Genomic DNA, 15,967 nt, shown 5'->3' with positions numbered 1-15,967 from the left:
CGTGTGAGCGGGGGCGAGCAGGTGTCATTTAGAGGACCCTCAAAGCTGCGAAGTTCGCAGCTTTGGGGGTCAACCAGAATCACCCCCACTATCAAAGAGTGGGCTGCCCAAAACATGACGCATCTTTTAAGAGGCAAAAATATAACTCAAGATAAATAAATGTAGCTACAGTATTTGTCAGTTCATAAATACATGTAGTACATTAAACAATACGCCTACATGAACTAGCAGATGCTATAAACAAGGAATATTTAAATTCAAGTGTTGCCTAAAGAAATGCGTAAATATCCACACAACAATGATGACATATAAAATAGACACCTGGTGGTTAGAGCTCTCATAGACTCAATAGCTATCTCACAGCTGATGGTAATTTAATAATTAATAGTATGGCGTACATTTATACCCCTTTCACACCGCACTTGTTAAACGGTATATTGCCATTTTTTTCCCATTTCAAAATGTTTAGGGCTGCAGTGGGAAAGCGCCAGAGTTGATTTACCGGTTAAAGATAACCGGTATTTCAAAGCCGAGTCCTACATGTTTCAGAGCCGTTTTTTATGCAGTGAGAATGGCTCTGAAACGGTATTTAGTAAAAACAACAGATTCCAGACCTGTGATAGGCTGTCCCCTGAATTCTGCTTTGAAACGTGTTCAGGGGATTAAACGGGTTGACTGATGTGAATGGTACTTAAACGGTATTTAAAACGGTAATCTACTGCAATGTGAAGGCTCAGACCCATTTTAAATACTGTTTAAAAGTAAAGGTTTTTGAAACGTTTTGGCAGTGTGAAAGCGGTATTATGCAATTATGTTAGATCTGCTGTTTCTCATACTGACACATATGGGTAATATTAGCTAGTATCTGTTCTAGACAAATATAGCATGTAGGTCGGTAAGTAAAGAGATCCAGGGCTTGATTCTGAGTTGCACGCCAAGCATTCTGAAAACCCCTGCAGTGCCCGTGTTATACAGGACGTGCACACAGAGGTGCTGCTGTCATTGATTCAGATCGTATAAGAAAAATGTAATGGGCGTTCCTCAACGGTGCCTTGTAGTGCAAGCTAAAATAGTCCAATCAGTGGGCGTAGTCTAAGAGTGTCATGGGTGTGTCAGTAGCAGCTGCATTCCCAGGCACCCAGCTGTAAGCAAAGGAGCTGGTGGTCAGACGCAGAGACTACCATAGGGCCGGTGCAATTTGTGGTGGTGGGACCCCTGGCGACATACAAGGATGCTCCAAGCTGTATAACAGTATAGAGAGGATTGAGTTGTAAAACCAGCCCAGGAAATGTATTAAAGCAGCCCTAATTGGGACAGGGTTTGGAAGGGGGATGGATCCCTTCATATAGGATCTAGACATAGTTGCAGCCTTCCATGCCTTTATTGCTGCAGTTGTGACTGAAGCTTTATGCTGATGCCACTACAGTGCCCTTCCCTGATGTACATCCACCCACTTTACAGATGCAGCAATCATGCTTTGTGCATCTTCACATTTTATCATCAGTTGCACCATTGAAAATGTTACCAGCCTGATTATCACCCATTTGAGTTTAGCCTCCAATGCGAGCAGTTCAGCTTCTCTATACGCTACCACTTTCAGCAACATGCCCATACTACGTTACATCCAGGGAAGTGTGGTCTGGGTAGGCAGTGCCTCCCCTATCATCATACTTACTACTTTAGGTCTTTCTTCTCTGGGAGAATCTCGAAGAGGAGACCTCAGCTCTGCTTGAGGTTATCAAACCCTGCCCCCAGTACAGTCAATGCCGCGATTTGCATATCTTTGGGAATGGGCTAAAGTTATGTGATTTGAGTAATATTAGCCCTGCCCCTGTGCGGGGGGAGGGGAGACCAGCTAAATGCTGGAGGTGATTTTCGGGAGCCATTCCATGAGGGTAGGCAAGTATGCCTGTCATACTGCAGAGTTTTGACTATAAAAATGCTAAAAAATAATACAAAAAAAGATACTCATAACTGTGTAAGTGGGGCTGGTTTGTGTGTGTGTGTGTGTGTGTGTGTGTGTTAATCCGGTGCCGACACTAGCCAGCCCCCTTCCCAGCCATTGACCTCACCACACTTTCCAGGTTACTTCTGAGTCTGATTGACTAAATCCCCTGTGATCACCCAACACATTTCTAAGACACTTCTTGGTGCATGTGTCTGAATCTGTTCTGCAACTCTGTACAAACATCAATAGGAGCACATGCGCAGTGCAACTCCAGATGCAAACACAGACAGAAAACATTGCCCAAGAATAAAATAAATCTTAAATTTGTCCCCAGAGGAAAAAATGTGACACTGTGTTGAGGAAGTCAGGAGACAGAGAAGATAGTGTATGTCCTTGTAGATGTTAAGGGGGTAGTACAGCTAGTGTATGTCAGTGGCAGTATGGCTGGTGTAATGGTTAGCTACTGCCTCACAGCACTGAGTTCAGGGTTCGATTCCCACGTGGCCCTAACTGTGTGGAGTTTGTATATTCGGTTTCCTCCGGGTACTCCGGTTTCCTCCCACAATCCAAACATATACTGGTAGGTTATTTGGCTCCTAACAAAATGTACCCTACAATGAATGAGTGTACGTGTGTAAACTCCACTGGGGCAGGGACTGATGTGAATGTTCAAATATTCGCTGCAGAATATGTGTGCGCTATATAAGAAACTGTTAATAAAAAATACAAGTATAAATAATATCTCGGAGGCAGAGAGATAGCGTGGGCAGTGCTTGTCCCTGGGGCCAGGGTGAGGGACACTATGTATAGGGTGGGGAGAGTATGTCCCGGCCTGGGGAGGAGCAATAAAAGTGTAATGTGTATATCCCTGGGTAGGAGGGGCACTGTGTCCCAGATAATGGCACCAGAAGTGGACACTTATCAGAGCCAATGACAAATTCCAGGTTTGAACACAAATCCTGAAGTATGACAAATATCCAGACACATGCATGAACCAGCCCAGGCGGGTATATAGAGACAGCTTGACAAGCAGAAGAAGCTGGCCCAGAGGGAACTTATCCGCTCTCCCAGCGACCCAATCCGCCCCAGTTACAGTGTACACTGGCACTATAAGTGGGTGGCTCAGACCTTGCATACTGTATGCGGCCATACAGATGTACACAAGGAAAGGTGTCTAAGTGCCATTTGGATAAATTTGCAGACAGACGAGCGCCAATACACTCTGCTCGATTGCTTCTGAATGCGACTCAGAATCAGCCCCTCAATACCTATTATATTACATCTATCACACTACATTGTTATTTTTGAAGCATGTTAATTATACTGTATTCTGAAAGACATGCACATGCTGATATATTAAGATAATTCTATTTTTTCCAGCATAAGGAAGACTAATTCTCATGAGCACTTCTCTACTGTCAAATCCTAAGACTCAGAAGTAGGTAATCAGTAAGCTGTAATTTTATCCTGTACAGCCCGCGAATCACTCCATGCATTTCTATTCTCTGGGGTACAGTTGTCAAGCAACATACTCTTCTACACATGAAAGAGAGACATCAGGCTCACAGAGTGTTACAGCATGCAGCAGGTTTTACCTCACACAAGATCATGTGACTGAGGAACACACCTCTGGGGGTTAATGTTACTCTACAGTCTACTGACACTATCTTACACGGAAAAACATACCTTTTGCAAATGATTTGGGATACGTTCTTCATCTATTTCTGTTGGTAAAATAAATACAGGTAATTAAGTAAAATAAATGTGCATAAATCATTGCAATTACAATTTGAAAATAAAACTTCAATTAGTGAGTATCTGGTAAAAGAGCAAATTGCAGCATTTCACCTCATTCATTCGTAGCCCCATTAAGTAAATGGGGAACGATCCTCGTTTGCATAATACGTTTTCAGAGCTTCATTTTTCCCATGTGACAGGGAAGGAGTGTTCTCCATTCACTTTAATGTGTTCACAAATATATGAAAGCTAAAAACTCTGGCGTTATGACAAAGTACAAAGCAATCCTCTGACACCACCCTAAGCCATGATACCGGAGAGCATAAACAAGGACAGACAGAATTGTATGTACCCATTATTTTCCTGCATACAAATAGACAAATGTACATATTAAAATCATACTTACCTACTCTTTTGGAACTTCCAGGAAACATCTACATTTGTGGATAGTCCCATGAAACTCTGGTAGAGTGAGTGCTCCACTTGCATCATGAGGGATGGGGAAAATAATGGCTGGAATGGTTTATGGGAGTGGGCGGGGCCAATAAGGTGCTTCATGTGGCCAGGGATCCTGTCTGTAGACACGCAAGTGCCACGATGGGTGGGCCCAATGATGCTAGTACTCAGGCCTGGCCACCACCATCAACCACCTACATCTGCTATGGGAATGTGGGTAAATACAGAGCGCTTCACATTTAGATTAAATTATTGCACAGAAATTTGGACCTTGTTCTGTCTGATTCCCAAGGTTGGGTATCCGCAGCCTTGTGAGTCCACCAGACGCCGCCCTGCGAATGCTGGGTTTCCCGCCCCCCAATTACACGCCGTCCTCATTTGCTCAGCATGTGAAACATAAACATCCGTTGCAGGCCAGGAGGAAACTCCCACAACTTTCGATGGTCTCCGACAATTCCCACAACTTTCGATGGTCTCCGACAATTCCCACAACTTTCGATGGTCTCCGACTATCAAAAGATGTGGTGCGTGCACGCATATCAAAAGTGACTCTTAGGTCACCCAGATATGCGTGCACATTCGGGAGGAAATGGGCTGGCAGCTGACATCCAGTGATGCCAGCTGTCCGCCACCCGGCACCGGGCGATTTCAATGGGTACCTCAGCGTTTTTATGGGAGCACCATGAAACGCTCGAGTCCCCTGGCCCTCCACCCCATGCCCCCTCACCCACCGCCACAATGTTGGGAGCGTGCACCCAGCGAACAGTCTGTCCGCCATGGCCGCACGCACCTAGAGCATGAACATTTCAAAAACATCAATCTTGCATGTGAATTTGCATGCAAATGAATGGACCAGGATAAGGACTTTTGTCCAGAATTGATTTCTCCCTTTCCTCCCACCATTTAGGAGGAGGGAAGGGCCAGGGATCTCTATCACCGGACAGACACTCCCTGGCCTCTGCGACAAGCAGTATGTACATCCCGAAGGCTGCCGTAATCTGCTCTATGGGAAGTCAGTGATCCGATGCCTGTATCCTATGATGCAGGTCAGATCACTATTGCAGCAAGGCTTGCCTACTTAGATGCCTCCTGCTGCATTACCATACAGAGCTATTGCTGCTGCTTCGAAACCAATCCCAACCGAATTAGCCCCACTATTCCATATAACGTTCATGTTACAGATAGAATGTCGGTGACCCGGCAGATATCCTGCAGATATATCTACCTGTGTGTGTGTGTGTGTGGCAGACTGGTCAACCCGTTATGCTGGCCGCAGGATCCGCCGACAATGGATCACATCTGGGCGGGCAAATTTAAATGCTCATCCAGATGTGATGTCTGGCTTACCCAATTAGTTGTTCAGCCATTAAGATGGTAGGCCAATCAGTGGGTTGGTCAGGTGTGTACCCAGCCATTTGAGGAGCAAAGGCATCTACAGTACCTCTAAACAAGCATCTTATTGGACAAGGTAAGGGTGACAAATTTAGAACCATCACACACCTTGTCACATCCACTTTATAATGCAAGTGACATCACCAAGCCACTCCCACCTCTTCTCCTCATACCGCCACCTCTGCATCTCCTGATAGAAAGATGGGGAAAGTGGGCCAGTATAGGATTAGTAAGCCTTTTCAATGTTAATTTAAAGAGCTTAATGGTCACCAGTCCAATGTATACCAGCCAAATACCTACCCAAAATTTTAAATCTAAGAAACAGGCTAGGGAGCATGTACATGTCCCCACTGTTCACTTAACCACCAGTAAAGTACCTGCCTGCCCCTAACCACCTCATCTTCCTTTCCAATAGTCATTCTTTGCTGCTACAAATGTGCATTGTGGTGAATGGGAGAAAGCTCTCAACGTTTCCAATGCAGGAATGAAATGGCAACAGATAGGATGGCTGGAGAGATACTGTACCTCAAATGGTGATTTTGTAATGTAACTGTGGTCACTTGGGAAATAGGTACTAATATGCACAAACCACACATATGATGCGGTTACAGTAACGTCTCATTGGAGTATTGCTGTGCATCCTGGGAGAAGTCCATTTTACTAGACCATCTCCGACAATAAAGACAGACAGCACTGGAGCAGTTGGTGTGAGCTTGATCTAAGGGATATCAGACTGATTAGTTTAATCCCTTTATAGGAGAAATCCCACTTTTCACTGAATACAAAGCTCCATCTGTAGGAGTAAGATGCCAAGTGTATTATGCCCATCACGACAACATAGGCATTAAGACTCATGGGCACATCAGTCTGTCAAAGGGATCAGAATAATGTGCCAGGCACCGGGAAACGTACCACATCTACCTTTATACAGCAGAGAATGTCTATAATTCTACAGGGGAAAAATATGCAACATATGTTTGCCAACAATGAAACAGGGCTTAAGATAGAAAGTATCTTATATTGCCATGGCTCCATCATACATAGGAAGGGAACACAGCAGTTTGGCTCCCTTATATACGGTAGCGATGGATTCATAGTTGTATGATCCTGTATGCAGACACTGGGGGTTATCCATCGCACAAGAGATCCAACTCGGCGTTTCATGTAAGCTACGCACGTACATGACCCGTTCTGTGCATGTGTCCTGTGATTCCATCTCAGAAAGGCAAAAGCCTCTGTCTGACTCACAGGCAGAAACATTCACGAGGAGGAGTGACGGGGGTCGTCCACATTCGGGGGAAACAGGGGCGTGTCACCCCATTACTTGGGAGTGGCAATGCCAAGGAGTGTGTCACATCCAAAATTTCCTTGGCCTCACAGTGTCCCCCATCTACTGCAGGTCTGCATAAGATCAGACTTGCAGTCACAGTATGCACCTCCTCCTAAGGATCCCATATGCTACGCTGCACCTTAGCATGTTCGATCCATTATGAATGAGGGCCAATGTGTGATATAATATCCAATGTCTCAGCTGGCAGGATCTGATTTGATTGGCCCACCGGAAGCTTTGTTAATCCCAGCAAGGATGCAAAATGACCACAGATACTTCGGTAATTGTCCCTCTGATTACCCTATAGACACACAGAAAAGGCTGTGTGTACTGAGACAAAAGCTAACCAGGCTGAATATGTCTTCACTGGAGAAACGGAGGTTGAGAGGAGATAGGATTAGTGTGTTCAAATACAGAATTGGGAGTCATAAGGAACTGGGAGATGATTTGTTCACTAACAAGTCTATACTTAGGACACGCGGGCCAGTACTGAGACTCGAGGAAAAGAAATTCCGTACTGAATTAAGAAAAGGATTCTAATTCTGGAACTCATTGCCAGTGGGGTTGGTTACAGCAACTACTTTTAATGAATTTAAATCAAAATAAAACTGGATGCATTTTTGACCACTTATCCTATAGGATTCAATTTACTACCATTTTAATAGTTAAAAAAGAAAAACTCAATCTATTAATATTGTGTTTCAGGGGCTATAATACAGATTTACTAACATTTAAAGATCATTATAAAAAATTTACTATTAGTAAGTATGCATTATAGTCCCAGAAACACAACATCAATCTAGAAAAAAAAACTATTAAAAGTCAACCTTTAGTAACTATACTCCAAGTTACGGCCAAGACCCATTGGCCAGATGTATTAAGCCTTAACAAGCGATAAATGCAAGGACGATAAAGAGATATAAACTTCCAGCCAATCACATCCTAACTTCCATGTTACAGGCTGTGTTTGAAAAAAGTCAGTAAGGAGCTGATTGGCTGGATGTTTATCATCTCTCTATCACCCTTGCATTTATCTCTTGTTAAGGCTTAATACATCTGCCCCAGTGTGCTTAACAATGTTTAAAGTATTTGCGATGAAAATGTTCCTAGTAGTTTGTAATAGTGATAACTAGACAGTATAATTCTTTATGTTTAGTAAAGGAGCAGAGAAAATGAGAGCAGAACACCCCTTTCCATCTACATAAAATACATACTGTACTTGCCTACTCTTCCTGAAGCTGCTGGAGGCTTCTGATTTTTGGTGTAGTCCACCCAAGCCCAGGAAGAGTTGGAGGTTCGCCTGCATCCACGTCAGGACTCTATGATAATCACCAGTAAATGCGGGGTCCGTGGGGGCGGGGTAAAACGACTGGATTGTGTTATTTGGCTCTGCCCCCTCAACCCAGGTGCTCTGGGGACGGGGCCTAATGACACGACAGTTTGATTTCTGAAGTTGTCTGTATTGCCTTCTTAAAAAGTAGGTAAGTATGAAGCAATTACATACATGTGATGATCTTAGCAGTGCAGGAATATGGCTCTGGGCTTCCCTGTGCCCCAGCACCAGAAAGCAGAGCAAGGCCCTGCACCCTCTGTGACAGCAAACTTCACCCACCCAGGGTTACAACCTTGATTATTAGATGCACAATAGCAGGTCAGAAACTGAAAGTGTCTTGGAAATTATTTTACCAGTGATATGCGGAATGGTAATTTCTTTATTTATTGTACATGTGCATGTAAGGGAGGGTTTAATGTAGAAATGTTCTGTATTGTACAACCCCCAAAGCAGTGGAACATTTTCATGTCTAGTGGCTTACCATATGCCTGCAAATATATGTGACTGAGGTCTCTGCACTTTATCATCATGTAGGATTTATATGCAGGGCCGCCAAGAAGGAGGGGGGGTACTAATTACCCGGGCCCAGGCTTCCTGGTCTGACCCCCCCTTACCTTCCCCCTCCGCCCCTCCCAGGCAGCAGCAGCACACAATACAAGACAACAAAGGTTTGCAGCGCTAAAAATTCAAAATTCATAAAAAACCAGTTGGCAGTTGGATTGACTTCACAGTTTTATATAAGAAGAATGATCATAACAATTTAATAGGCCACATGGCCACACATATACATAAAATGTTGATAAAAAGCATGGGTATGGAAGCAGAATGGGGATAGACTGGGGTAACTGTCCGTTCCTATATTGCCTAGATTGGTGTTATTGGGACCGCCTTTAGTAACCAGAGCAAATAAATATAATTACCGTCCACTTTGCTCACTTGAGGGGGGGAATGGATCCTGATAGAATAGAATTTCCCTTGGTATGTCCAAAGTCCCTTCTGAATCGAGCGTGGAGTGGGGCTTGCCACTTGGTGTTGAAGAAATGCTGGTATTCGGGTCCTTTTTAGGCTGGTTCGGGCAGTTGAATTGGCAGAAAAGGGGGAATAGGTAGAGCCAGTGCTCCTGCTTCTGCATCCAAGAATAAGTGTCCACCTGACGCGTTTCGCTTGAAACAAGCTTTATCAAAGGTATACACCTACAGAATGTGCTGTGCTGACAGCAGGCTCACTGACAGTGTGAAAGCTAATGATGAGCCTGCTGTCAGCACAGCACATGCAGTAGGTGTGTGCTGCTGAGGAGGGGGGCGGTGAGGGACAACTTTAGAGTGTTTTTTCACCCACCTTTAACATTTTGGGGGTGTGGCCTAATCGTGGGAGGTTGTCACACCACCCGTGATTAGGCCATGCCCCCAAATTTTCCCGGGGCCCAGCATACCTCTCGGCTGCACTGTGTATATGCCTTTTGCAGTTCTAATTGCAGTGTGCTGGGGGAGTTTGTTTTGTTGTCTGCCGATTAAGAAATACATAAATGTTTGAACAAAAAATATGGGTTTTCTGAAGCCACCTATGTCCATTGTACAGTATGTGGGATTGGACTCTTATAAGAGTGCCCTGGGCTTTGGTCAATAGGGTCTCTTCTATGTATCTTTTTCAGTTTGCAGCGGAATGGACAATTTTGAATATTCTGCCGCCATTGGTTTCGGACAAGGGAGGAAAAAATAAGTTATTGCTAATTATTTCAGTGGTAGCCCGTAAGGGTATACTGCAAACGTGGCCCCAAGCAGATCCCCCAGTGATTGCTGTATTTAGGGCTACAATAAACTTCACATAAAGAGACCTAGAAAGACTCTTTTTTTGAAAATTGGGAGGATTTTATAGACTCTTTACTTTAGCTCTTAAAGGACACCTCCTGGTATGAAAATCACATTTTATTTTGGAATCCCACCAATTTCCTTACTAGTTACAGGTTGATGAATGTCCTGATGCTTATTGATTCTGTATCCTACTGTGCTAATGAATGAAAATGATGTTAAAAAAAGTGTATGAACCAAAGTGGTGCTATTATCATGTAGCAGAGTTGCTTTGCCGTGGCTGGTGGCTTGTCATATGTTTGCCAATGTACTGTATGTAACTCCGTTCTGTGCAGCAAGTCTCTATTGCTGGTCCAGCGTTTTATGGGCGTCCCTATGAAAATGCTGGGTTTTTCCCTGAGAACGCAGACGGGCCAATGCCTGCTGGGGGCGGACGGCTGACGTCACATGACATCAGTGTCGGGGACTCCGACGGAAATAAAAGTCAGTTTAGACTGACTTTTTTTTCTGAAGGGGAGAGAAATCATTGGATAGACAGTGGACATTGAATGATACCTGTTCCCTTCGGCAACATGCGAGGGAATATGTTCCCGTACATCCCACACATGTTAACGAGGGGATTAGGCAGGAGGGGGAGATCAGTAAGCTGCGAACGACCGCTGCTTAGTGAGCAGTCCTGAATCACCCCCAGGGTTCCAGGCTTTAATAGTAATTATTTATTTTTAAACAAAAATATGTTTTCCACCAGTGTTATACTCAGTAACTGATTTTTAAAATAAAAACCGTCAAAGACTCACCAGTACTAGGAATAACCCTGAATCCCTCCTGACCTAAGGTGTACCTAGAGCAGGGGTGGATTGGCCCACTGGAAAACCGGGCCATTTCCCGGTGGGCCGGCCCAAAACTCATTAAAAAGGGGCCGGCCTGGCTCCCCCCCTGGGCTGGCTGGGCCACGGGTAGCGGCCGCAGCACTTTGCCCAAATCCAAAATGGCCACGGCAGGGATGCTGCGCATGCGCACGCAGTACCTCACAGGCTCCCAGCTCCCGTTCCAGCAGCAGCAACAGCAGGTGAGCGGTGCGCCGCCCGCCGCACCCCCGGCGCGCATTATTGCATACCGCCGCCACCCCCGGAACGCATTAGTGCATACCGCCGCCACCCCCCCCAGGCGCACATACCGCCGCTGGCCGTTCACCTCCCCCCCCCGGATTCGAGACCCAATCCGCCCCTGACCTAGAGGAATGGTGATGAGTTTAGTTTGATATTAGAACAATATTTAAGGACACTATTGTGTTCATTGTATAATATCCCTTTAAATGAGGACGCTCATGGATTACACAGGTTCTGTGGCTGATTAAATCCAGATGAAATGTAGGCTTGAAATCAGGCAGCCACATTACCGGTATAATTCATGTGTGCCCCAGTTTAATGCAATGGTTTGGTAAGCCTATGTAAATCTACTGTGGTGAGTCCAGCAAGGAAATCAAAGATCTATATTAAAATATAGGAGACATTAGTAAAATGACTTTGCCTCTTAAGAGCTTGTGAATGGGACTTTTTGTCTGCTTCTATGGACAGGCCAGGTGCGGCAAAGATGACAGCCAGGTTTGATCGGCTGACTTCCTGTAATTAGTCACAGCAATTAGTCATGATTAACTCTCAATAAAAATCCAGCTCATTTGCTAATGGATACCAGAGGTACAGGTGCAAACTCTTCATCCCTAAGGATCTCACATGTATTTTTGACATAGCTAAAGATGTGTACACACAGGGAGATATATTGCTCAGCAATATATTGCTAGCAATATATTAATGAGCAATATATTGCTCTGTGTCTCCTGTTCATCCGCGACCAGAGATGGTCGCTGATGAAAGCTGGAAAGCTGGAAATCAGCTGGTCGCAGGAGCATGTTCCTGCGACCAGCGATCCCTACAGGGGTAAAAACGGGAGCGCGCACCCGGCGATATATCGCCGGTGCACACTCCCATCGCGGGCAATATGGTCGCTCAGCGACCATATTTCCAGCGATATTACACAATGTCGCCCCCGTGTGTACGCACCTTAAGTGTTGTGCTGGGCATTGATCCGTTCACTGTCAGGTCAGTGCTATGTGCTTTAACCCTTTGAGTGCCACCATCTCTGTGTGAGATGTGCAAAATATCCACTAAAAATACCAGCGTCGCTCACATTTGTTATATAAATGCAAATAAAAAATGTTGCGTAACAAAAGCTTATATTTCCAACAGTATATAAGGTAAACATGACAGGTCATTGTGATGAATAAAAATATTTACTTGTCAATTACCCCCCCCCCCCCCCCCCTATTTTGACAAATTCACTTGGCACTCAAAGGGTTAAATTTACTTTAGGTGAGTAGATTTCTCTGATGTAGGAAAAAAAGGAGTTAATATGCTAATGTTAAGCCGGATAACATTTTACCCTCCTATTCTGCTTTTCCTACTGTATAATTAAGATTTAATTTAAGTTTGGATTACTTGCTATAATAACCCATCATAGTAAAGCCACATTCCATAGCTGCCAGAGAAGGGAGAGAGACAACAAAGGCATGCAAGATTATTGTCCTTGCTTGGTCTATGCGCTGCCAGATTTAGACCTGTCAATCGCACTGCAATTGTGTGTAACCTCTGCAATGCCCCAGCAGACTGGAATAACCTTTCTACGATTACCAGGCTTCTGGTCTATTTCCCGTACATGTAGCTAGAGATTAATTGTGACAACATACAGCAATTACGCTAACCATCAGTTTGCAAAATATGTCCTGATCCGGACAGCAAAGAGTCACAACTGTAATCACACACACACACACATATATATATATATATATATATATATATGTATATATATATATATGTATATAGTTATCTGTTGATCAATTCACAATTTCTTACTTAAAGAAACCAAACAAACAAACCTGAAAATATATGCTAACGAGACCCGAGAACCACTAATTAAGATATAAATGGTATTATGCAAATTCTTCAATATGAATGAGAAACATAAAGAGCGTCCTTTATCTGGAGCTTACATTTGATAATCCATAATGGGAAGAGAGTGTGTATAAGAAGATTTTAGTTATGAAGCGATAACAGTAGTATAAAGGCATCTATTGTTAAGAGGGCAATTAACTGAAAACTGGAATTAAAAGAGGAATTTAGCTAACAGGCATGTTGAACATTTATCTAATTATAGTATCTCGGCAGTGCATTGTTTTCTTTTTGACCTTTACAAAACAAATCTCGGAAATCTTATTTGAAACCAAAAAATACACTTAATGCGGGTCACACATCAGTGCAGTGATTCAGTGAGGGGTATTCAATGCCCCTGATGGCGAGCTATACAAGGAGCTATACAAGGAGCAGTGACGTAAGCTCGCCATAAGAGTATTCAACGCCCTCTACTTCACTCACCTCGCTGGTTCCATTCAGCAAGATGGAAATGGTGAGTGTGGTCATCAAAACGTCAGGGTTTGCCACAAAACGCAACGGATTCCCTGCATTTGCGCCGAACCGCACCATTTAAGGGGTTCCTTGCCGTCCTCTGACTGAAATCTAACGGTTTCTCCCTAACATTGAATATGGCGAAGGCGTTTGAATGAGGGGATGACTTTTCCTCACCGAAAAAAAGCCATCCTCGCCGTAGAAAACCCCCTCGCTGCATCATTGAATACCCCTATGTGGAATCGATGATCGCTATCTGTTAGGGAATCAGGGTAATTAAACAAGTTAAATTGCCCTTTTCACTCCCGTTTCTCTCCTAGGAACAGATGTATCAAATTTCAAAAGTGATAAAGTGGAGAGTGATATAACACCACCCAATCAGCTCCTACCTGTACCTGTCATATTTCTAAACCCAGTCTGTAACATGACAGTTAGGAGCTGATTGGCTGTCTGTTTATCACTCTCTATTTTATCACTTTGTGAAGTTTGATACATCTGGCCCCTAGTCTCTATCTGTGTCTTCCTCTTCTTTTCCCCTTCTTTTCATGTTCCTCTTAGAAATGTTCCTTTTTCTTCATTTACACAGTAGTTATTCGATGAATTGAAAGTCGTATTTCTGCAATGTGTGTATAGAAGATATTTTCTATTGCTATTGTATGCTTTAAAAGCCAGAAAACTTTTATCATACAACAAAAGGAAGAATAAAGAGGTAAAACCGTCCCCCCAAAAATCCCCAATTTGCAGATCTTTTCTTGGTTGGTATCAGCGAGTCAGAGACATCCAACGCGTTGGGTTCATCCATGCCCCAAATTGAGCCAATCAGTGGCAGATGTATGGGCCCCTTTACTCTACAAAATTGTGATACATATTGTAATAATAATAAATGGACTCGGGATATGTTCGGTCAACGCACTTTGCTCCACCTTATCTTGCCCAGTTCCTAAGTTTCTCCCTAGCAGTGGGGACAGCACGTTCCCCAGCTCCCAATGCACCAGCATGATGATCACAAGACAAATGTTAGACCAGTGGTTCCCAAACTTTTTTGAATCACGGCACACTAGAGCATCAAAATATTTTCAAGGCACCCCTAGGCCAAATGTTTCTTATCGAGAAATTCAGAAAAAAAATATTAAATGAAGCGTATTGTGTTTATATGCCACAGTTATCTGGTGAGGGACAGGATTTGCTTCTGTTTGTCCACATATATTATGATTGGCAGCCACAAGCACTGGTTTTGCTTGGTACATTGACCATAAATAATATGAATTGATCTTGGTCCACCAACCCAAGGCACCCCTGCAAGTGTCCTGAGCCTAGGCACACAGTTTGGGAACCAATGTGTTAGACAATTATTATGTATATATGATGATCATAACTAATAATACTACTAATCAGAACAATAATATAGACAATATACATTGCGTTGTATTTGTATAGTTAAACACCAGCTGAAAAGCCGCCATCTGACTTTTGTGCAGTGTGAAAACAGAGCTAATCTGGGCATTCAGTAAAATTCCAGAGAAATTATTATTAATTAATGATCCATCTGATAAATTTCAGGAAAGTAATAGAATCTTCAATTAGTAATGAGACCTACAGTTAATCTTTGGTTGGTGTGAATAATAAATTAGATACTTAAATGTAATTTCAGAATGTCCTCATAGGCGTGCGCACGGGGGGTGCCGGGGGTGCACAGGCACCTCCTAATGACCCCCCTCACGCTTGCACACAGTAGTACCAGTTTTACTGGCACAGTACGGTGTTCAATGGCAGCAGCAGCGGCTTTTCTCATGCGCCCCCCAGACAGGCGCTCCCTGCTTTGCGCGCGGCACAGTTAGAAACCGGAAGTTCGGGTGCAGGACTCAGTGATCGGGGCTCTGGAGCCCAGCATGGGATGGGGAACGGACTGGTAAGCAGTGATGCAGTTACCCCTGCACCCTCAGCAGTCTGCTCATCCACTGACTTATGCAGAAGCATTTTTGCAGCAGAGCAAGTGTAGTGGACACCACGAGCCTGGAAAGGCTGACAGCATTATTTAATAGAGCCTATGATAGGCTTTATTAAATAACCCTGTTGGCGGTGCTGGCCTGGGCTCATGGTGTCCATTACAGTTGCTATGCAGCATAAATGCTCTACTATTACATGTGCCGGTGCTGCATGGATCTCCCCCCGTGTCCCCCATACACTGTCATATTGTGCTGCAATTGACTTGCCACATTCAGGGAGAGAGGAGCCATGAAATAAGGATGCCCATTAGCTCAGGTGAGCTGATTCAGGATGGGACAGGGAAGAAAGGGGGGAGGGAAAGCTGGTTGTGCAATTGGTAGTGGTGGCTCTCTGTCTGAATGAAGGGTGGGGTGGGAGGGTGCTATTATTTGGAGTATATGTATATGGACATTTTGTTACTATTTCACCTTTAACCAAACATTTTATGTACACATATTTTTGCTTAGTGCTGTGTGACACTGTCTGTCCTCCTCTCTCTTTGACACTTTCTCTTCCTCT

At 44.0% G+C, this 15,967-nt stretch overlaps 1 protein-coding gene across 2 annotated transcripts in view; it reads right to left on the bottom strand.

Moving 5' to 3' along the window:
* PPP1R1A (protein phosphatase 1 regulatory inhibitor subunit 1A) overlaps positions 1-15,967 on the bottom strand; it is a 157,904-nt gene that overhangs the window by 30,796 nt on the left and 111,141 nt on the right. For both annotated transcript variants that reach the window (XM_083169520.1, XM_083169522.1), the window contains exon 3: positions 3,635-3,672. In XM_083169520.1, coding sequence (XP_083025646.1) covers positions 3,635-3,672 — 38 coding nt within the window. The remainder of the gene's footprint in view (positions 1-3,634; positions 3,673-15,967) is intronic.

This window comes from Crinia signifera, chromosome 2 (assembly GCF_055691185.1).
Source record: "Crinia signifera chromosome 2, ASM5569118v1, whole genome shotgun sequence".
Taxonomy (NCBI): Eukaryota; Metazoa; Chordata; class Amphibia; order Anura; family Myobatrachidae; genus Crinia; species Crinia signifera.
Note: the sequence above shows the minus strand (reverse complement) of the source record. Positions and strands in the feature narration are given on the sequence as shown.